The sequence below is a fragment of the Danio aesculapii genome, chromosome 10, assembly GCF_903798145.1.
Source record: "Danio aesculapii chromosome 10, fDanAes4.1, whole genome shotgun sequence".
NCBI lineage: Eukaryota > Metazoa > Chordata > Actinopteri > Cypriniformes > Danionidae > Danio > Danio aesculapii.
In genome coordinates this window covers 7128356-7152233 of record NC_079444.1, presented here as the reverse complement: position 1 = coordinate 7152233, position 23878 = coordinate 7128356, and the positions used below count along the sequence as shown (strand labels likewise).

General features: G+C 34.4%; 1 protein-coding gene across 3 annotated transcripts in view; it reads left to right on the top strand.

Annotated features, from left to right (window-relative positions):
- il11ra (interleukin 11 receptor, alpha) overlaps positions 1-19853 on the top strand; it is a 79989-nt gene extending 60136 nt beyond the window's left edge. For 2 of the 3 annotated variants that reach the window (XM_056466433.1, XM_056466430.1), the window contains exons 7-12: positions 2268-2434; positions 5737-5893; positions 8912-8989; positions 11727-11829; positions 11938-12017; positions 18139-19853. In XM_056466433.1, the coding sequence (XP_056322408.1) occupies positions 2268-2434; positions 5737-5893; positions 8912-8989; positions 11727-11829; positions 11938-12016 (584 nt within the window). In that variant the 3' untranslated portion in view covers position 12017; positions 18139-19853. The remainder of the gene's footprint in view (positions 1-2267; positions 2435-5736; positions 5894-8911; positions 8990-11726; positions 11830-11937; positions 12018-18138) is intronic. The other variant, XM_056466432.1, reaches the window with a different exon arrangement.
- The last annotated feature ends 4025 nt before the right edge of the window (positions 19854-23878 follow it).

The window sequence follows — 23878 nt, the reverse complement described above, 5'->3', positions numbered from 1 at the left end:
TGGTTATTGTGTACTGATGTCATTTATTCCATATGCGCTATGTCGCCGCAGATTACTATGGCGAGGGAGGCGAGCGCGAGTGTTTACAACGCTCCAACTACTTAAAAACGCAGAAACTGTGCACAATTTTACTGCGTGTGTGTTTGCTGGACAGTCTTTCACTGACACTAAACAGCAGAAGCCCCTATTTCACTGCGATTTAGAGAATTAAAGTAAACTCCATTTCTCTCGATTTCTCTCACTGTGGCACATTTGACTGGCTGCGTAACTTTTCCTCTTCTCTCGGCTGTTACAGCAATACTTCTGGATACAGACACGAGCGTGCGGGTTTTCTCCACTGCGTCTATCATGAATCAGCTGTGATCGCCACTGCAGTGTTGCCAGATGTAGCTGACTGATTGCAGCCCAAAAACTAAAACCGGCCAATCTGGCAACACTGTGCTGCTGCAGTTTATCAGTGTCACTCATTGGTGAACAGCGCTTGTGAATTAAAATATAAAATTGTGTATGGAAAGCATCATCAATGCAACGTGATGCACTGAGATATTGATTGAACCAAATCAATGGCATGATAATCGTAACCGAACTGAACCGTGAGACCAGTGTAGGTTCACACCTCTAGCACTAACACATGATATGAATGTTATAACACTTGCAATGAATTAACTTTATTGCAGTAACCATAGTTAAACCAAAATTACATGTTTTTGTAGGAAAATGATAGTAGCCACTAAATTAATTATAGTTTTACTATGGCATTTAAATTAAAACCATAGTAACAGTAGCTAGCCCCCTGCAGCTTATGGTCGGCCACTGAAGCAAAGCAGGGCTGCACATGGTTTAGTTAGTACCTGGATTGGACACCACATGGGAAAACTGGGTTGCTGCCAGAAGAGGTGCTAATGAGGCCAGCAGGAGGGGCTCATTCTATGGTTTGTGTGGGTCCTAATGCCCCAGTATAGTGAAGGGGAGCTTTACTGCAGTACTAATACTACAATATTACTATTGCAAAATAATGGTTTAAATACCCTGATTTTTAAATTCACATTTTGAAACAAAAAAAACATGGTTACTGCTGTCATATTTACTACAGTTTTACAGTAGTAAAACTATGGTAATTTTTTGTAAGGGAAGACATAGCATGAAAACTTTGCTAGCAACATGTTGATGCAACAACTATGCTAGCAATGTGCTATATGGGTTACTGGGATATAAAACATATATATGGTGATGGCATATAAAACATGCTAGTTGTGGGTTGTCATATTAGCAGTTCACAAATATACTTTAAATGTGGTTAAACATGCTAATAACATGTTAAACCAACACAGGCTCATTGTGAAAAATTACCCCCGTCTGAAGAGCGTGAATTATGTAGCCAGAGCTACCCATGGCTGCATTTTGTCTTTAAAACGAACAATATAGGGTGGTATTACACCGCAGACAGCATCTGTTTCTTTTCATGCTACCAGCTGACCACTCACCTCTGTCTGGACGGCTTTTCTGCTGTTACCAGTTTGCCCAGTAGCTCGCCATGTACGTCGGCGGACTTGAGGCGCAGAGAGGAGTTGACCGCAGGCTTTGAGTCTGGCGAAGAACGGGGTTCCAGATAGCATGTAAAACAAAAACAAAGGGCAAAAAATAAAATAAACAGGTAAATAACCGGGTGAGAACATGGTAAGATTTGAAAGCGTGGTAAAAGTCAGGCATTTTCATTTTCTGGATTGCTTTTGAAAACACTATTAGTTAGGTTAGGGTAGAGGGTGGGTGGGGGATATCTCTTGGTTGGTCAGTCAGTCAGTCAGTTGACAGCGGCCTCTAGTGGATTTTACGCGAGAACAGCAGGCGCGAATCGGCCTCTGTTTGATTCGCAAAAATAAAAACTGAAATAAAATGTACCTCATGGGACATTTCATGCTGACCAGAATTGTATACAGCAGTATGTATCATTAATGAGCCTGCGTTGTGTTAAACCCTATAAAGTAGCCTAGGAATGTTAGCAATAATGATGACTGATTGTTAAAACAATGACAAATTACAAATTCAGATTTTTGTTGTCTGAGTAACTGAGGTACCGCACTTTTCTGGAAAGGGGACGGGGAGCACGAGCTAATTTGAATTTAAAAAGACACAAAAACACCAAGCTGTAATAAATTATCCATGGGGTATTTTGAGTTAAAATTACACAGAAATGTATATAGTGTCGTGAAAAAAAGGGACAAAATGAAGTAGCTCATAATTAAATGTTCTAAATGATGGTGTTTTAGTGAAACCAGATCCTCCAGAGGATGTTCAAGTCTCTCAGGTGGAGGGTGAGCCTACGCAGTTACTGGTCCAGTGGAACTGTCCTCCATCATGGCTGGTTGGCATGTCTGCTTTTTCATTAACATACTTACTGCACTATCGGCCAATCGGTTCCAACTTCTGGTCAAAGGTAAGAACCTTGAACCTCAGCTGCTTGTTATTGGTTGGATAGTAATTTAAATAGGACACAAACAATGTCTACTTTGACCCTCAAACACTGTAGTTTGCTGAAAAAAAAGAGTTTTGTTTGTGTTGTCGGCATGTCAGAAATATACCATTTTCTACACTGTGAAAGCAAGTCAGCTTCCCAAATAATGAGGATTGATATAGTAAAAGTGATTTAATTGCGACTGTTGATATCATTGTGTATCAAGTGCTAAGGAAGACGAAAGTAGCTGAAATTCAGACATGGTAATGGTTGTTTTGTGATATGGGCTGTATTCCACTCTACTTTCAGAAACACACTTACAAACATACACCACCGCCATTTTAAAGTGCTTTAATTTAAGGAGGGAAGTTTACATGAATATACCCTCCATCCCTCGATTCTGACTGGGGGAGTGAGTCTGCTTCATATGTCCCAGAATGCAGTGCAACTGTTATATCACAACAGTGTAGTTCCCAAGTGCTCAAAGGTTTAGGGCATTCCATTTAAACCCATTCAGATGTTCTACACTACATTCACCAGTAGCGGACAATTGTGTAATTAATAACATACATCTGAGGGAACGAGACGGAGAGAATAGCTTAAAATAAATTGGACTGGAATGCAGCCATGCTTTGTACACACGGGACCAATCACAAAACTATGACCAATCAGAGCAAAGTAGACTTTTTGAAAGGTGGAGCTTTTAATAATGGTGGATCCATTAATAAACTTCTAAATTCTGAGAGAAAATAGTTGATCCTGTACTGTACATTATATAAACATCTAAGTGTTTTTTTACTCTTAGATGCATGTAAATCCAATGTAGGAGACCTCCAAAACAAATTCAGCAACCTTTAAAATATATAATAGGGGATATTGAACTGCTTTTGCCTATATAATAAAATTCAATAGGGCCCAAAACAGCAAGGTACCCATTCTGAGATTTATTTTTCTGCTTTATGACCAACACACAACCCTCATTTCATAAGTCTTCAATAAACAGTTCTGGAGCCCCAACCCTCTCAGTGCAAACACACACACACACACACACAATCTCAGAGACCCACAGTCCTCTCTGCTTGGGCTGATCTTATCTACTATCACACCAGGCTGCTTGGCCTTTCATCAGACAACCAGTTGTCTGCTGTCTCCCAATTCCTTTGTGTGTGTATTTGTATGTGTGTGTGTGTGTCACTGCACTTTTAAGGGCTCTGTATGCTTTATTAGATAATTAAATAGGAAAGTCAGTTTTAAACATGCTTGTTTTTAATTAATGTGTTAATTAAAATGTGTAGAATAAAATTAATCAAAAGATTAATAAATAAAAAAATTATGAAAAGGAAAAACTGCTGTTGAATTTAGTTACAAAAAGTTAAGAAGTGTGTGTATATAATTTTTGTTGGGTTTATTTATTTTATTGTATGTTTTTCATTTTAATTTGTGCTTTATTCATCAAAAGTGAGAGGATTCGTGATATTACAGGATATTTCTGTTTCAAATAATTGCTGTTAGGTTTTTTGTTCATTAAAGGGGTGGTCCAGAATGTAAATTTAAGGCTTGGTTGTGTTTATAAGATGCAAAGCAATGTGTGCTCATGTTTCACTTGAAGGAAATCACATTCGTTTTTCATATATTCTACTTTGATTATATACATCTACTCAGCTAACATGAAAATGACTGATATATTTCCTAGTTCCTCCGAAAGGCCTGCCCTCAAGTGACTCTGATTAGTCATCTATCATAATGTGCTGTGATTTGTGGATCGGCTCCATGTCACGCCCGTACAAGCATGCGCTTTTATGTTGTGTAAACAGTCAGTCAACCTCATGCCCACTCTCTAAAATAAAATCTGACAACTGTCTGTAACGAGTGAAAATGGGGTGCGACTCCTTTAAGAGAGATTGCCATTGTGTTTAAGTATGTGTCAATATTCTGTAGACACGCGTAACACGAGAAGCGCATGTGCGCGGGACCGATGTTTCTTTTACTCTGATGCTCGGATTAAGTTATTGTTCTATAATATACAGTGACGCTGTTGACAGAAGAATAAAGCACTAGATGTGGGATGCGACCTGTGTGAGCCTTGATTTGTTTTTCTGCTGCTACATGAGTTAGGCGACCTCACCTGAATTTTTTTTTTGTAACTCAGCGCGTTACACAATTTCTTTCACATAGATTCGGAATATGCATGTGTAAGTAATATGAATTGTTCACATTTCTTTTGCGACTTCATTATCTGAGATGTAGAATGCAGGTAAAGCTGCCTATAGAGAAACACTACACAGTCGCACATGCAAAGAGAGATGCTGCAAGCGCTGGTGAAGAGAGAGAGATTTCCAGTTTTTTACATCTTTGCTACAGCATACCATTAACGCTAGACACTGTACATGTCATGATCAATTTTAACAAATAAAAACACTTACAGGTTTTGAGCTGCTCCTTTGAGGAGATTTTAACCGAATCCAGCACTGAACTTGGAGAGATTCTGGAAGCTGTTTTGTCAAATCATGCTTGATATGTATTTTATAATTGTCTGGAATAATTAATATTGAACTGTAAGCACTTCTGTCTTTGTGCCGTGTCATGTGGAAGCCCAAATACAGAAACAGAAAAAGCTCTGTGGAAATAGCAGCGTTTGGACGCCATTGCAGCTCTCTCTGCTGTAACATTACAGTGCCTCTGACGATGCCCCTTGGCTGCGCAGTGTGTGTGCGCGGTAAAAGCACGTTTGTGATCTCACAGGCCCGGAAGTATTTTTTTGTAGTCCCCAAAATTCTTTCATTGTAGGCTTTGCTAAGCTAACTCTGTAAAAACCAAGGTCTCCCTTTGCATTGAACTTTGAGTGTCTTACATTCAGAGATGCTGTTTATGTTCACACAGCTACATTACACATCAAAAAAAGTCTAAAATATGATATCGTAGTGGACCACCCCTTTAAAGAATTTTAAAATGACATTTAATTCATTTAATACATTTGTAAATAATGTTTAATATAGATTTAATAATAATAATAATAATAATAATTGTGAAATGTTATTGCACTATAAAATAGTTGTTCAAAAGTAGTTTAAAATTCAATGTAATAATTTATTCCAGATTTTAAAGATTAATTTTCAGCTTTATTACTCCAGTCTTGCAATGCATTTATATTAAACTAATAAGTGTATATTAATTAAATGTGTAAAGTTTATTACAAATGTATTATTATTATTATTATTATGAATCAGTCTGAATCAGGAGGGTTGTTGTTTGTTAAGTGTTGCTTTGTGTTGATCTGTGTTCAGGTGGACATAGAGTCAGACACTGAAAGCACCAGTCTGATGATCACAGATGCTCTGATTGGTCACCTGCATCAGATCCAGATCAGAGCTCAGGACGCCCTCATCAACCACAGCCAGTGGAGCGAGTGGAGTCACATGGTGGAGGCCAAACCCTGGACAGGTCAGTGTCACAACACACACACTTGCAAATGTAGCTAATTTCAATCAGATTTTCAGGCATATGTGTTTTGCATGATTTTCAGTTTGGATTATAATTATAGTTATGGCAGTTCATTCTGCTGTGGATACCCCTGATAGATAGGGGACTAAGGGGATAAGGAAATTAATTATAGCTATATTTTTTGTGTGCATTATTTATTTATTTATTTTTAATGTGACATGCTTATAACAACTGTCATTTAGTGTCAATAGCCTAGTTATGACAATTTGAATTAAACTTGACATTACCAAGACACCAAAATTTGTCATAAATCTGTCATAAACATGACTGTCATGAAGCCATAATAAATATGTCTTGATATGTCACCTCAACTACAGGGTGTACAAGCTGAATGTTATTAAAATGTCATTACATATTAATGATGCTTTTAAAAATTAAGTAATGACACTTTTAATGAGAAATTGTAATGACAAATACAGAAAGTGATCAAAAAAGTATTCATGACAATTATAATGGCCTCATGACAATCATGTTTATGACAGATTTATGACATGTTATGTTATCTTGGTAATGTCAAGTTGTCATGACAAAGATAAAGACCAGTTGTGATGTATTTGTTTATGTCAAGTTGCCATGACAAATCTTTGCATTTAAAATGACATAACTTAGCAAATGACACTATCATTCACATTCATGTCATGTCAGATTTCATGCTTTTAAAGGTTTCATCATCAAGTAAAGTGATTCAGTGAAAAGTAACACAAGGTTTACATCAAAAACTTAATATCAACTTGTTTATTATCAACAATAATTTAGAAATTGCTTTCATTGTTAATTAACTAATGATAGCTAAGCCTTTTATTTAGTTACTTTAAATACTAGGTTTTTAAAGGCCTTTCTTTGTTAAATAATATAACCAAGGTTAGTTGGCTGGTTGGTTATAGTAAATAATATTAATAGTCGTATTAGTAAAATAGTAGTGTATGAGTGTGTGTGTGTGTGTGTGTGTGTGTGTGTGTGTGTGTGAATGAGAGTGGATGGGTGTTTCCCAGTACTGGGTTGTGGCTGGAAGGGCATCTGCTGTGTAAAACATATGCTGGAATAGTTGGCGGTTCATTCTGCTGTGATGACCCCTGAAAAAGGGACTAAGTGAAGGAAAATTAATGAATGATTATTAAACATGTTAGATTCAATAACTTAACTTAATATCAACCTAATTTAGAATACATTCCTTTCGGCTTAGTCTCTATTTCTGAGGTTGCCATAGCAGAACGAACCGCCAACTATGCCAGCAAATGTTTTACACAGTGGATGCCCTTCCACTCACAACCCAGTATTGGGAAAATATACAATACATATTTTAGAAATCTTTTTTATTGTTAGTTAACTAATAGCAGCTAAATACTAGTTCAGTGTTTAATTAAAAGTGTTTTATTAACTAAATGCGAGTTAGCTAGTTAGTTAGTTAATAATATTAATAGTTATATGAGTAAATTGTGCAATTGATATTAACTAGTATTAATAAATGTGGTGATGGTAATTAATATAAGATAGTTAATGTAATGGTATTTATATATCACTTTACAGTAAGGTTCCATTAGTTAATGTATTTACAAACATAAACAATACTTTGTTTTCTGTTAATGTTAGTTAATGAAAATAAAGTTGTTAGTTCTTGTTAACTCACAGTGCTATAACTAAAGTTAACAAGCACACATTTGTATTTTAATAATGCATTAGTACATTTTGAACTATGATTAATAAATCCCATTGTTTATACTTAGTTCATGTTAGTAAATAGATTGACTAATGGAATCTTATTGTAAAACATGACCACTAAGGATAACTAATGTTAGTTATTTAGTTAGTTTGTTTGTTAATTAGTCAGTACATTAAAATAAATAAAAGTTAGTCATCATCATTAAAGTAGTTCAATGCTTTAAGTAATCCCTTTAACTTGTGATAACTAATGTTAGCTAGCTTGATTGTTAGTTGGTTAGTAAAAAATATGGATAATATTAACAGATAGTTTGGTAATTGTTGCAGCTAATATCAACAAAAATTAATACTTTGAATATGTGTTTCATTGTTACTAAATAATGCAAACTAGCCCAGCCGGGACTCGAACCAGCAACCTTCTTGCTGTGAAATTACAGTGCTTACACTGAGCCACCATGCGCCCATTTAGTTAAACACTAGCTCAATGGATTAGAAGCACGTCTCATTGTTATTTAATAACTAGTTAGTAAAGTTTGTGGGTTGATTAATCGGAGCAAGGGATCAGAAATAAGTGCACACAAATACAGAAACTCAAAATCACAAATTTTTTTGGTTTGTTTGTTTGTATGTGTTTTAATGTACCATGTATTCGCCATCATCCATCAACTCCTGCAGATAGCTAATGTAATAATTGTGTAAATCAGATAAGCATGTTCCTTCAGGATATTGGATGCAGTTCTAAGGCTGATAAATCTAATAAAGTAAGGTAATTATGTTTAGACGTTGGCAACTTAATGTTTAGCAGACTTTTGTATACATATAATAAAACGTTCAGTAGTTTTATTTCGTGTGTGTTTGTGTAAAACGGTCTACTTTAGTCTGTCAAGTTATGTAAATTAAATTAAATTAAAATAAATGGAACATTTATGGAACATTATGGAACATTTATGGAACATGGAAATGTATTTAAATTGAGCTATTTGATAAATATTTTCATTTTCATTTTCTTACTTAAAACTGAGTTTAAAAAAGGTTAAACAACTAAGAAAAAAGTAAAAATAGTAAAAGTATATTGAAAAATTAAAAGAATTATACAATAAATAGGCAACACAATATTAATGTTGCTTGTCATACAATAAACAAATAAATTCTGTTTACTATATGAATGTAAATTAAAAAAATAAATAAATAAAATAGAGGAAAACTTATTCTGACATGACTTTTTGAGGAAGCTGGTCATGAATAATTCAGAAGTCATATAAATAAATACATATAATTATATTTGTTTTGCAATTTTAGAACCTCCAAAAGAACCAACAGAGGAACCGGATTACATACTCGAGTCCTATCCAGTGAGGACAACAGACAAGTCTTCAGGTATTTGCTTGAAAAATGGATCCAAATCCACAATCCAGCATATGCTTTTGCTTAGAGTAAGAAGTGAGTAACGCATTCAGAGATTAAACACAGAGCGTCTGCAGCGTTTGAGATCTGAGCCTGATTTATGAACATCCAGATGCTTAAGAGTCACTTGCGGTGGGCGGAGTTTCCCCCTTCATCTGACTTTGACCAATCAGAGCGTTCTGAAACGTAGGTCATGTGACAGACGCCAGGGTGACTCATTCTGCTGTTCATTAACTAACTGTTTCCAGGCTGTTTATTTATATCTGTTCATCCAACGTGTGGACATGCTGTACAGTTGCCGAGTCATATTAATCAGCCCAAGTACACTTATTTTGAATACTGTAATAATTATAGCTGTTTAATTATTTAAGATAAGTTTTTTAATCAGATTGAACGTTTTCTGTGAACTGTATAATTCATTTGAGGATGTGAAGTTGTTGATTTAGAAGCAAAGCATAATTGTATGTCTTTGTCATTTGTTGTTAGTATTACAATGTTTGTTTTATGTTAACTTTGTTTTGCTTTAGTTTTGGTTAGTTTAGTTTAGTTTAGTTTTGTTTTTAGGATGTTCATTTTGCTCTGTTTTGTTTACATTTTATTGTTTTGTGTATTTTTGTTTGCTATGTTTTTATTTAGTGTGTGTTTTGTGCAATTTTTGTATTTTTTTTGCGGCTTTTTTCATGGCCGGAGTTCATATTTTGTTTTCTGTTATATGTGTTTTTTATTTGCTTGTAAACTTTTTGTTTATTTAAATTTGTTATACTTTAGTTTTTCTTTTAGAATTTTCTTTTGATTATTTTAATTTTGTTTTAGCATATTTTATTTCATGTTATATTTATTTGTTTTTTATGTTTTGTTTAATTTCATTTATGTTTTGTGGTTCAGTATTATGTTGTTTTATTTTATTTTGTTTCATTAGTTTTTTAGGTTTTGTTTGATTGTGTTTTGTGGTTCAATATAATTTACTTTAATTTTTTTTACTTTTGTTGCTTTAAATTACGATTTTTTTTCATTTAGTTTCTTTTATTTGTATGTTTTGTTTAATGTTGTGTAATTTAGCTTTTTTGTTTTAGTGTTTTGCCATTTTTTTCAGGTGGATGTTTTCTCACATTTTCCTTTCTGTTAAGTTTGTAACATTTGACTCATTTGAATTTGTTTTACTTTCATTCTGATTTTATTATTTTGTTTTGATTATTTCTATTTTGTTACAGTATGTTGTATTTCATTTTATTTTGATTTGTTTTCCTATAGTTTGTTTAATTTTGTTTGCGTTTTGTTGTTTAATATAATGTTGTTTAATTTTATTTTTATTAGTTTGACTTTTTTTCAAAATTAAGATGTCTTTAATTTTGTTTCTTTTATTTATTGTGTTTAATGTTGTGTAATTTAGCTTTTTTGTTTTGATGTTTTGCTGCTTTTTGTGGGTGGGTGGGGGTCACATTTTCGTTTCTGCTATGTTTGTGTAACATTTGATTTATTTAAAAGAATTTTACTTACATTCTGCTTTTATTATTGTGTTTATTTGAATTTGTTTCGGTATGTGTTATTTTATTTTATATTGATTTGTTTTTATAATCTTGCTTTATTTTATTTTGTTTGTTTTATTATAATGTTTTGTTTATTTTTGTTTGTGTCTTGTTCAATATAAGGTCATTTTATTTTATTTAGTTTCTATTGTTTTATTTGGTTTTATTTTAATGTTTTGTTTAATTTTGTTTGTGCTTTGTTCAATATAATGTTGTTTTATTTTTTGTAGTTTACTTTCGTTACATTTTTACTTTTTAAATTAATATTACTTCAGTTTTGTTTAATGTTGTGTAATTTTGTGTTTTTGTTTGGGTTTTGGTATTTTGCTGCTTTTTGTGGGTGGCTGGGTGTGGGGGGGTGTCACATTTTCTTTTCTGTTATGTTTGTTACATTTGACTTGTTTAGATTTGTTTTACTTTCATTCTGCTTTTATTATTTTGTTTTGTTTAGTTTCATTTTGTTTTAGTATTTTTTTGTTTTGTCATTTTATATTGATTTTTAGTTTTGTATTAGTTTACATTGATAGTTTTGTTTAATTTTGTTAGAGATTTGTTCTTAAATATACTGTAGTGTTGTTTTATTTTATTTAGTTTCTTTTATTTTAATATTTTGTTTCATTTGTTTGTGTTTTGTTGTTCAATAGAGAGTAATTTTATTTTGTTTTGTTTTATTTGGTTTTATGTTGATGTTTTGTTTACTTTTGTTTGTGTTTTGGTTTTCAATAGAGGGTAATTTAATTTAGTTTTGTTTTGTTTGAATGTTTTGTTTAATTTTGTTTGTGTTTTGTTGTTCAATATAATGTTGTTTTATTTAATTAGTTTTTTTTTTTTATTTTAATCTTGTGTTTAATTTGGTTTGTGTTTTGTTGTTCAATATAAGTTAATTTTATTCATTTCCTTATTTTATTTTAATGTTTTATCTAATGTTGTTTGTGTTTTTTTTTTTTGGTTAATATAATGTGGTTTATTTAAGTTTTATTTGATATTATTTTAATGTTTTGTTTAATTTAATTTCTTTTGTTGTTCAATATGTTGTGTAATGTTTTATTTGTTTTATTTAATTTAGTTTTGTTCGTATTATTATTGTCATTATTATTTCTATTTGATTTCACTTTGTTTTGAGCTTGATACTGTTTTATATGTGCTATTAATTTTGTTTGTATCTCAATCCATTTCTGTCATAGATTCGTCTTCAAACCATAATGGAAATGTTGGACTGTTGGTTTTGTTGGGGCTGTTTGCAGCGATCATGGTGGCTGTGTTATTAACAATCATCACACTTCTATGGTGAAAAATTGCATTTACATAAATCTATATGTCACAATACAAACCATACAAATGGAATTCAATAATAAGACAATGTGTGACCTGATCTCTCAACTATTCTCCTCACAGGGTGAGACAAAGGAAACAAGACAATGTGAAGAAACAAGAACTGACTTCTATGCTGAAGATGAAGTCCATACCGATCTAAAGTAAGCTGGCACAGATGCCCGTCTCCATTCCCACATTCCCTTCTGTTTTGGCCATTTGCCCGTCTCAGTTTAAACAGTCTAGAAAAAAAAAACTGCTAAACTATCCATTTATGGTTACTGTGTTCACACTAAACTAACAGAAAACTAACTCAGCCAAACATGCAGTCAACAAAACCAACCAGACTACCAACTAGAGGAAAAAAATGTAATTGTTCATACTCAAACACTTAATTTTGGGAGTGACAGCTACATATTGGATCTCCTAAATGACTGTTTTGGGTGTGGGTGTGGGTGTGTGTGTGTGTGTGTGTGTGCGTGTGTGTGCGTGTGGAATATAGTGACATAATCAAAACCAAAGCACTGTTTTTGCATCTCACAACTATGCACAAAGAAGCAGCATAAAACCCTGATAATTTTGACTTGTTAATATTAGTAGCTTGAGATGTTTTATATTTAGAAACCCACTGTAAACAAGGGCATCGTGAGTTGTTTCTGTTGTTGTGGAGCTGCTGCTTTTTTCTCTGTCTGCACTGTAGTTTAATGTGGTTTGCAAATCCTGTCAACCACAGGGCTGCTGTGAGGAACGTCTGCGGAGACCGTCATTTACAAACGAGTCGAGACAAATGTCTGTTTCAGTATTTTTCTAGCCACGCACCTAAAGAGAGACATCTGTTTAAATGAACACATAATATTAGGCAACTATTAAAATGGATATTAAATGTTAAATGTTGAGGTAATGCTAAAGAGTTCACATTACTCTACAAATGTTGTGTTTGTTTGAGTTAGCAAAGGCCCCTGGGGGCTTGAAACGCTTGAAATGAACCATGGTTTTACTATAGTAAACCTGTAATATATATGTCTGTAGTAATCATGGTTTTATGTTGTGTAGTGTGATTTTAAAACCATGATTTTGAGACTGTGGTTTTACTATAGTAATATTGTAGTAATCTTATGTGGTTTTTTTTTGGTGAAATCCATGGTTTTAAAATTATGCTTTATTTTGTAGCTACTAGGGTTTTACTTCAAATGTCATAGTAAAACTATAGTTCGTTTTGTGTTTACTATGGTTTTACTACAAAAAACATATTTAACCAAATTTTACTCCAATAAAATCATGGTTCATTTTTTGTAATCGTGAATCAAGCCAAAATTGAGTTTGTTTGGAGTTTTAACAAAAATAACAGCTAGCTTGTTAGTAAAGGCCGCCTAATAGCAAGAAGCAAACCAAAGTAATAAATAAACATAAATAATAAATGTAGATGTGTGACTTACCAGTAGATTTGTGTAGCATGTTGGCTTGTAAGATGACAAACTGCTGCTTCAGACCATTCCAAGCTCACTAAATGGAATATAGCTGCTGGAAAAAGTAGCTAGCTACTGGAAAAGCTACATTGTAGCATAAATAGCTAAACTTCTGTCATGCTATTGTAAAATGTAGCTAAGCTAGCACCTAGCTACTCGCTAACACTGTTAGTCTAATACTAGCATGTGTTAGCTTCTCTATTAGATGTTACTAGCATGTGTTGGTATCTTTTAAAGTCCCCATCAAAATGAATTTTTTGGATGCTAGCATCAGTATGTGTGTCTTAAGTATTCTACAGGGGTTGAACAATAAAACTGAAACACCTGGTTAGATCACAATAATTCATTAGTATGGCGTTGGGCAGGGGTTCTCGATCTCTTCATGGAGGTCCGGTGTCCTGCAGATTTTACCCAGTCAACAAATTTCCTTTGGCCCTGATCTGGCCCAAATCAACAGCTAAGATGTGGCCCAGATCAGTTAGTGTTCCCCGGCCCAGAACTGCCCCACATCCTTTTAGCCAGAACTGATCCAAAGTAGTGCCACAAATCCACCATGCTTGAGCCAAGTAGACTATTTTTATGTGGCCCAGATATGGGCCTTGTATTCAAAATTAGTAAGGCTGAGTTCTGTTATGCCCTTATGTGTCCCACATGTGGCAGACCACATATATTAACTGAGTAAATCACCCCCAAAAAATTACAATCAAATTTAGATTAATCAATGCAAATAACATTCAGATAAAACAATTATTGAACAAAATGTGGACAAATAAAAGTTAGAAAACATTTTTACAACATACAAACAGAAAAATATAAAATAGAAATAATTGTTAGATAAATATAAATATCATATATTAATACACATAAATGTACATTTAAGTTTAAAAATGTATATATATATATATATATATATATATATATATATATATATATATATATATATATATATATATATATATATATATATATATATATATATATAAATACACACACATATACATATATATGTTACTATTGGCTTCCACTATCATGTTCGGCCTAATGGGACAGCTTTTATTTTAAACCTTACTAAACCACACTGAAATGTGACTGAACATTTTCACAAATAGCTATTTATCTATAATAAATAAACCGTATTTTGTGGTCATTGCAAATTGGCAATAACTTTAATGCTAACGTTAATTTAAACAGCAAACTGTTGGAGCGCTAACGTTACATTAACACCACTTTCAAAGGGGAAAATACTATTCAACTCGACGCAGTTCTTAATTAAATGAATAACTAATCATTCAATGAGTCCTATATAAGTAATATTTAAGTAAATCACTTTAAATGAGAATTATCACTTACCTGAATCAAATGACAGGCGGGAAGAATGTTAAGCTCGCAGGGAAGACTTGGCCACTGAAGTGTGGTGTGGCAGATGTCTGCTAACGTTACACCTGTGTTCAGTTTCCAGTTTTCCAAATGCAATCCCAAAGTCAACCAGAAGTCGATGTTTACTGATGTCAGCCATAGCTGAACCTTACTAGGCTCTTATGTGTTTTTTGTTAACTGGTCCACAAACTGCAAAAGGAGCTGTGAACCAGAAGAACATTCCCGTCTTTTCTGAATGTATGGCAAAACATATATGGTAATAATCTGGCCCATATCTGTTCAGCCATGCCATACCTCAGCCACATGTGCCAGCTATCACCCACATATGGCCCAAATGTTCTTGCTATCTGGGTAGCACCAACCCCAATCAGACACACCTGGGCTAGCTAATCAAGCTCTTACTAGGCTTTCTAGACACATCCAGGTGTGTTAAGGCATGTTGGAGCTAAAATCTGCAGGACACCGGACCTCCAGGACTGAGTTTGAGAATTATTGGTGAAGGCCCTTTTTTTGCAGCCAATACCTTCTTTTGCAGCCAATACAGCATCAGTTTGTCTTGGAAATGACTAATTCATATCCTGCAATATGGCTAGAGGGATTTTGAGCCATTCTTCTTGCTGAACAGTGGCCTGGTTACTACATGATGCTGGTGGAGGAAAACCTTTCCTGACTCGCTCCTCCAAAACACCTCAAAGTGGCTCAATAATATTCAGATCTGGTTACTGTGTAGGCCATTGAATGTGTTCCAAGTTCACTTTCATGTTCATCAAACCACTCTGTCACCAGTCTTGCTGTGTGTATTGGTGCATTATCATCCTGATACACGACAACATCTTCAGGATACAATGTTTGAAACATAGTGTGCACATGGTCCTTCAGAGGACATCGCTAGTCCTTGGCAGTGACACGCCCATCTAGCACAAGTATTGGGCCTAGGGAATGCCATGATATTGCCCAAACCATCACTGAACCACCCCCATGCTTCACTCTGGGCATGCAACAGTCTGGGTGGTATGCTTTTTTATGCTTCTCCACATTGTGGGAAAGACAGTGAGTGTAGACTCGTCAAATAACAACATGCTAAATCATGCTAGCATTGTGAGTCCTCCACACTAGGGCTATTTAAAGTCAAAGGAACAAATCTTTTCACACAAAAATGAAAACTTACTCTCCATCATGTACATAGCTTTTATGAGTTTCTTCTGATAAACACAAAAGAAGATATTTTTAAGAATGTTGGAAAACAAATATTTGATAGTCCCTGTTGACTTTCATAGATTGGAGCACATTACAATTAAAGTCAAAGGAGAGCAGCAACACAATTGTCATTTTTGGGTGAACTATACTTCAAAAACTAATACAAAACTGCACACATTAAAACTTAATCACATCATCACATTGTTTATCACATGACTCATTTACAGTAATAGATAGTTAATATCCAGCTTATGAGCACTGAATGCTGTAAATTATTAAAGTTAAAAACTTTAAAGACATAAACAACATCACTTTGAACTTTTTTTTGGCTTTAGATCTCAGTTTGTGAGTGAAGGGGAAAATGAGAAGCTCTAAACATGATGATTTATATGAGAAACGCCTGCGCCGTATTAGTCTGTCATCTTCCAGTCGCTCTCTCACATGATGTAATAATTAAAAACTGAATGAAAATGAAGATGCTTTCATTATTTACTCACTCTCATGCCATTCCAAATTTCAGATTTGGAATGGCATGAGAGTGAGTAGATAATGAAAGCATGTTCATGCTGTTTTTATGGGTTTAATATGTATGTGGAAATAAATAAGCATTTATTCATGGGGGGTGAACTGTTTTAATTTTTTATTTATTGAGCTGAACATAGAAAAAAATATGTTTAAAGAAAATAGAAAATGTATAAACTTGTTAAACACTCAATGGTCACTTTATTAGTAACCCTACTAGCACTGGGTTGGACCCACTTTAGCCTTCAGAACCGCCTTAATCATTTGTGGCATAGATTCAACAAGGTACTGGAAATATTCCTCAGAGATTTTGGTCCATATTAACATGATAGTGTCACAGCGTTGCTGCAGATTTGTCAGCCGCACTTCCATGACGTAAATCTCCCGTTCCACCACATCTCAAAGGTGACCTATTGGATTGAGTTTTGGTGACTTTGGAAGCCATTTGAGTACAATGAACTCATTGTCATGTTTAAGAAACCAGTCTGAGATGATTCGTGCTTCATGACATGGCGCGTTATCCTACTGGAAGTAGCCATCAGAAGACATACACATAATGGGATGGATATTGTCAGCAACAATACTTAAGTAGACTGTGGCATTGACACGATGCTCAATTGGTACTAGTAGGCCCAAAGTGTGGCAAGAAAATATCTCCCACACCATTACACGACTACCGCCAGCCTGAATCGTTGGTACAGGGCAGGATGGATCCATGCTTTCATGTTGTTGATGCTAAATTCAGAGCCTACCAGCCGAATGTGGCAGCAGAAATTGAGACATCAGACCAGGCAACGTTTTTCCAATCCTCTATTGTCCAATTTTGGTGAGCCTGTGCGAATTGTAGCCTCAATTTCCTGTTCTTAGCTGACAGGAGTGACACTAGGTGTGGTCTTCTGCTGCTGTAGCTCATCCGCCTTAAGGTTGGACGTGTTGTGTTTTCAGAGATCCTCTTCTGCAAACCTCAGTTGTATCGAGTGCTTATTTGAGTTACTGTTGCCTTTCTATAAGCTTGAACCAGTCTGGCCATTCACCTCTGGCATCAACAAGGCATTTGCGCTCACAGAACTGCCGCTCACTGTATATTTTTTTCTTTTTTAGACCATTCTCAGTAAACCCTAGAGATGGTTGTGTGTGAAAATCCCAGTAGATCAGCAGTTTCTGAAATACTAAGACCAGCCCGTCAACAATTAAAAACAATTAAATCCCCTTTCTTCCCTATTCTGATGGTCAGTTTGCCTAAATGCATTGAGTTGCTGCCATGTGATTGGCTGATTAGAAATTTGCATTAACGTGCAGTTGGACAGGTGTAGTGGCTGGTGAGTGTATGTTGTTCAAATTGTTTTTTTGTTTTGTTTTTTTTTTAAATCGGGTAAAAACGGTGTCACATGTAGTAGTAGTAGTAGTAGTAGTAGTAGTAGTAGTAATAATAATAATAATATTAATTTGCTGTGTGTTTTAATCAATTGTCTTTGTTATTATTTACATTTTTGTTGTTTGATGTTTTGGTTTTTTGTGTTCTTATGCTTAATGTAGGCTACAGTATATTGTGCTTTTGTTTTGCTGATTTTTTGTTTGTTTGTTTCATTAACTTTTGTTTAAAAAATGGTGTTACAAACAAACAATTAAATAAATAAATACCCCCCTCCCCCTAGTATGTAAATTGAATGAAAAGGTGCACTGTTTTTCTAAAAGAGTGTACCTTTCTCTCTTTAAACTCCAGATTCGAGAAGTTGGCCGTGTCCAATTCAGTCCTCATATGGGAATGACCACCACTGCCACAGCAGCTAACAGCCTTCATTACCCACAACCCACCTCTCTCCTCTTAGCCAATTAGAAGATGCACTCAGAGTCCCGTGAACTGTGAACATGTACAATCTACAAATGTAGCACAATGCAATGGAAAAACATGGATTTATCTTTATTTTCCCTCTCTCTCTCTTGGCTTTTTACCGCTCACAGCAAATACCTATGATAAAAAACATTTTTTAATCTTCCTCCTTCCCAATGTTCCTCAGCTCACTCCACTGGACTCTAAAGACACATGGATGCTGTGAACAACCAGCAGCAAACAGGGCATTATGGGTAAAGTGGTGCAAAATAGACACTCTTCAACCTTTAGACAGCTGCTATCTGTGGAGAATGGAGTGTTTTTCTGTCTTGCGCTCCAGTGATGGACACGCTGCTCTTGCTTTGGAGATACAAAGACTGTGTTGTCTGGTTTTTTCCTTCGCTTTGGAGCAGGTGGACACATCTGCAGCTGATCGCTTTCGTCTGCTTCATTTACAGCCAGATGTGGGATCTACAGTTCTCTATAATAAACTCCTGTTAAATGCATTTCTCATCAGCCTTGGAGTTCATATCTTGAAAATAAACACCAGCTGGGATGTTTTTCTTTTCAAAGCTGGTGCTCAAGAAACAAAAGGACCTTCAATGCACTTTTTTTATTACTTTTATTCTATTTTAAGGCAAGACACTCCAGGTAAAAACATTATTATTATATGTTTTATTCTTTTATTTTTAGCATCTTTCAATTTATTTTTAGATTTTGACCTATTTGGCTTTGAACAAAGTTTTACTTTTTCAGTCTAATGCACAGGTGTCAATTCCAGTTCCCTGAGGGCTGCAGCTCTACACAGTTTAGTTCCAACCCTAATTAAACATCTGATCAAACTAATTGAGTCCTTCAGGCTTGTTTGAAACCTAGAGGTAAGTGTGTTGAAGCAGGGTTGGAACTAAACTGTGCAGAGCTGCGGCCCTCCAGGAATTGGAATTGACACCCGTGGTCTAATGCAAAGAAAGCATCCAAAAACACACTTTTAAGTGTTTCTTTTGTTGCACTTTATCAAATTCTGTACTAATATTTCAATTACAAGACCTATTTTTGAAGGCCATTTTCTCAAATAGTTTTTTTCTCCTTCAGCAATCCATAAATCAGCAACACATACATTAAACTTCACACTTTTATTCATATTAATATTCTGAAGGTTTTTACAGAGTTATTTGTTCATTAATCGTAACCTTTTTTTATTATTCTAGAATTATATTTTACAAAAAAGTGTTCAGTATTTTGGAAGTATGGATTGATAAAAATTGATTTTCCCAAATAATTTCTGTAAAAACTTTTACTCAAATGCTGACTTTACGCCAAATGCAGATCATTCTAGGTCACTATATCTAGTTTGCTCAAGGGATGTTTTTTCACCTCATGCAAATTTTTAAACTCTTTCAAAAAAAGAGTTTAATTGTTTGAATTTTTGTGGTAGATGCAATTGAAAAAAAATTGTGCTTTTGTGTAAAACACATTGCACATTTCGCATCATTTGTGCCTCTTGATGATAATTCACCCCTAAATGTGTGTTTGCATTGACTATGCATATAATTTACTTGCACGAATACATGGGCTTGGCGATAAATAAATTTTATTGATTAACTTGAGTGCGAAGTTTACATCCATTTGTTTAATTGAAAATCAGTTTTGACCCGAACACGTGACGCTCCTGTAGTCCCCCCCCCCATTGCCATAGAAACACACAAACAGCATGCAGTGAGCAGAGAAAACAACACAGATGCAACAAACACACTCACCAAAAACAGCATTTGAAACTGCGCATCACATGCCACAGGCATATCACCCTGCAGCCCAAGACTGGTTACTCACTGATGCTAAGCAGGGCTGAGCCTGGTCAGTACCTGGATGGGAGACCACATGGGAAAAACTAGGTTGTTGTTGGAATTGGTGTAAGTGAGGCCAGCAGGTCTGTGTGAGTTCTAATACCCCAGTATAGTGAAGGGAACACTATGCTGTCAGTGAGTGGCATCTTTCGGATGAGACATGAAACTGAGGTCCTGACACTCTGTGGTCATTAAAAATGGCACTTTGTGTAAAGAGTAGGAGTGTAGCCCTGGTGTCCTGGCCAAATTCCCTCCATCATGGCTTCCCAATCATCCCCATTCACTTAATTGGTTCTATCACTGTCTTTCCACTCCATCAATAGCTGGTGTGTGGTTAGCACACTGGTGCTGTTGTCCTGTGGCTGGCGTCGCATCATCCAAGTGGATGCTGCACACTGGTGGTGGTGTGGAGAAACCTCCCCATGATTGTGAAGCGATTTGGGTGTATGGCCATACACAATAAATGCGCTATATAAATACACATTACATTACATTACATATGAAATCCAACATTGCTGTTTCTGGATAAATTACGTGACCCTGCCGTAAAGATGTTCATTACTGTAAATACCAACGTTGACAAAAATCGATAAGTGCACTAGAGTAATTTACCAGATGCAGCGACCCCATGCAAATAACAGCAATAAAATGCAACCCCCTAGCTAGCCTAGTGTTTATATGAACTGATATAACACAAAATAAAAATGAATGTTCATTTGAGAAAAATCATCTTGAAAAATGTCCCCTTTTTAACAATAATTGTGTTTACTTTTACTGTAATTGTATAAAATTGTGTATTTTTTTATTATTTTTAATATTATTTAAAAAAGTATTGGGTCCCACTTTATATTAGGTGGCCTTAACGACTATGTACTTGTGTCAAAAAATAAATACAGTGTACTTACTGCGTTCATATTTTATTGCAGAACACTTCTGGTGCTCTTGAGGTGGGATACAGATAGGGTTATGGACAGGTTTGGTGCTATGAGTAGGTTTAAGGGTGGGTTAAGGTGTAAGGGATGGTCAACTGTGTAATTAAATTTGTAATTACAGAAATTAAATACAGATGTAGGTATTTAATAAGTCAATAGTACAATGTAAAACATGCATTCACACAGTAAGTACATTGTAACAAATGATTAGTTAAGGCCATCTAATATAAAGTGGGACCAGGTCTTGTATGCAATTATAAACTGAACTTGTGAAATTTTATCTTTAAATGACAAGTATTTTCTTTAGCATTTTTATATCCAATAATTACAATTATAGGTTAATGAGGGGAATGAATTGTGGATTTATAATTTTTTTTTAATAAAAAAAAAGGCCATATCGCCCAGCCCAATTAAATCTGCATTTGATGTGAACGTCAAATAAAAAAAAGAAAACATGAATTTTGAACTTGATTTCATTCCGTGTTTTGATTTTTGTACTATAAATGTAAGCAAATTTTTGCACATTCAATCATATCTAATTTGCATATTAACTTTTTTTTTTAAACCAAATAATTAAGTAACGTAATAATTCATAATGTAATCAATCAAGTTGAAAATATGCAGGTAAATGTTTTTGTTGTTTACCCTTTTAACCTGCAGTGTCTTGCCTGCAAATGGTCTTTTTTTTTCTCTCTGCATTGAATGGGGACTTGAATGTAAATCAGTCTTACGACATCCCATACAGTATACGTGTTTGTGAGGTGATCAAAGCTGATTGTTTCTACGTTGAAGCTAACAGATAGTCACAATATAAAGTTCTATTGAAGCTCATCTACATAGGTATATTCTTATATGCAGTCATTTATTGTATAATAGTTTCTTCTTTCCTGTTGTACATTGCTCTCCAGTGACATAAAGCTCAGTGCATGCCGGTATTTTTTAATTCTTTTAAAATATATGATTTTATTGAATTATAAGGTTTCAGCACACATATCCTTCCTATAGGTACAAACAAAGAATTAGGAACATCGTCCAAAACTAAGATGGCTATTGTCAGAACTAGATTATGTATCAGTTACTGTCCTCAAATGTTTTTTCTTTTGTACAAAATGAAATATTTGTGGTGTTCATCAGCAATGCTATACATTATGGAAGCTCGTTTCTGCCAGAGAATGATTTATTATTTTACAATTCTAATCTTGTTTTTTTCCCCCACTTTTTTTAAATTGTGAAACTTAAAGCTACAAGATATAAACTTACAAAATAGATTTATTTTCTTGCAATGCATATTTACATCACATAAGTCTTTTGTTTTTTTCTCAGGTCTACATCTGACAATTTTGACCTGTTTCAGTTGATGCATCTGGTGTACTGTATGCTGTTACAAAATTGCCATTTTTAAGGTCCGTTTAATTTAAAAATCAATGATCTTCACTGCCTGATTGATAAACGATATAAAGTGGGTGTCCTATTGTACAAGAGCTGCATTAATTTACATTTTAAATACATATTCGAACAATTTCTTTCTGTGGCAAAAACAAGCTTCCATAGTATTACGACCAAAAATGATATATATTTTTTGTAAAGATGTCACTGTGATCATTTCTTTTACAATTATAGGTGTTTGACATTTTATTTGTACATATCTTTCATGCATTTTTGCACCTTTTGCTTATATCCTCTGGCATTCATGTGCCTTAAACGTTTTTGCCTGTTCCTCTTCCACCAGCAATATAATTTTGATATTTTTAGCGTTGCAGTATTCATTTTGAAAGCAGCTTGTATGATTGGCGCTTTTATGATACTTCCTTAAAAAAATAGAGCATTTCTCCAACAATGAATCAGCTGTGCTTACATTTTCCAGTGGAAGTATGCAATAAAAATGCAGAAATGGAAAGAAAAAAGTGTTTGGTTAACAAGTTAGTCATTATTCTGATAAACCAACCATATTTGAAAAACCTTCCTCGCCTTTTTTGCTTAAATCTCTCTTAAGCTTATTGTTTAAAGTTGTGGACAATTTAGTAAATGATTCGTTTTTTGATAGGCTCATTCAGTAAACTTGTGGTTCTCAACTGGTTTTGCTTCAGAATCGCCGGAAATTTTAAATTGGACATTTTTTTTTTTTTTGCATTCTATTAATAAACCATACAAAATAAATAAAATGAAATTAAAATGTCATCAGAAATGTGCAGGGCCTAAAACACTAAATATTATCATTTCCATGCACTCGCAAATTATATATACAGTGGGGGAATTAAGTATGGAACAAGCAACATTTTTCTCTAAAAACAGATTTCTAAAGGTGCCGTTGACTTGAAATTTTCCCTGGATGTTAGTAACAACCAAAGAAATCCATACATGCAAAGAAAACAAATCTAGTTAGTTTACCAATGAAGTTATGAGTAATAAAATGAAATGATACAGGAAAAAAGTATTGAGCACATGAAGAAAGAAAGGTGTAGAAAGGCAGTGAAAGCCTGAATCTCTCAGTAGTTATTCAGCAACCCTCTGCCCTTCATCAGTGTAAATTAATATTAGCTGCTTCAGTCCAACATCTACAATATGAAGATGAAACCAGGATGGATATTTCTGCAAAACAATGACCCAAAACACAGCCAAGAAAACTCTCAAATGTTTTCAGAAAAAGAAAATCAAGCTGTAGAAAGGCCTAGCCAGTCACCTGACTCGAATCCAATTGAAAACACTGAATGTGACCATTCTCCACATGAGGCGTCCTGAAGCTGCTGTCATGTAAAAAGCCTTTTATAAAAAGATTTTAGTAGTTCAGTACTTTCTCCTTCTGTCATTCTATTGTTATTACACATAATCTTTTACAGATTTTTTAGTTTTATTATA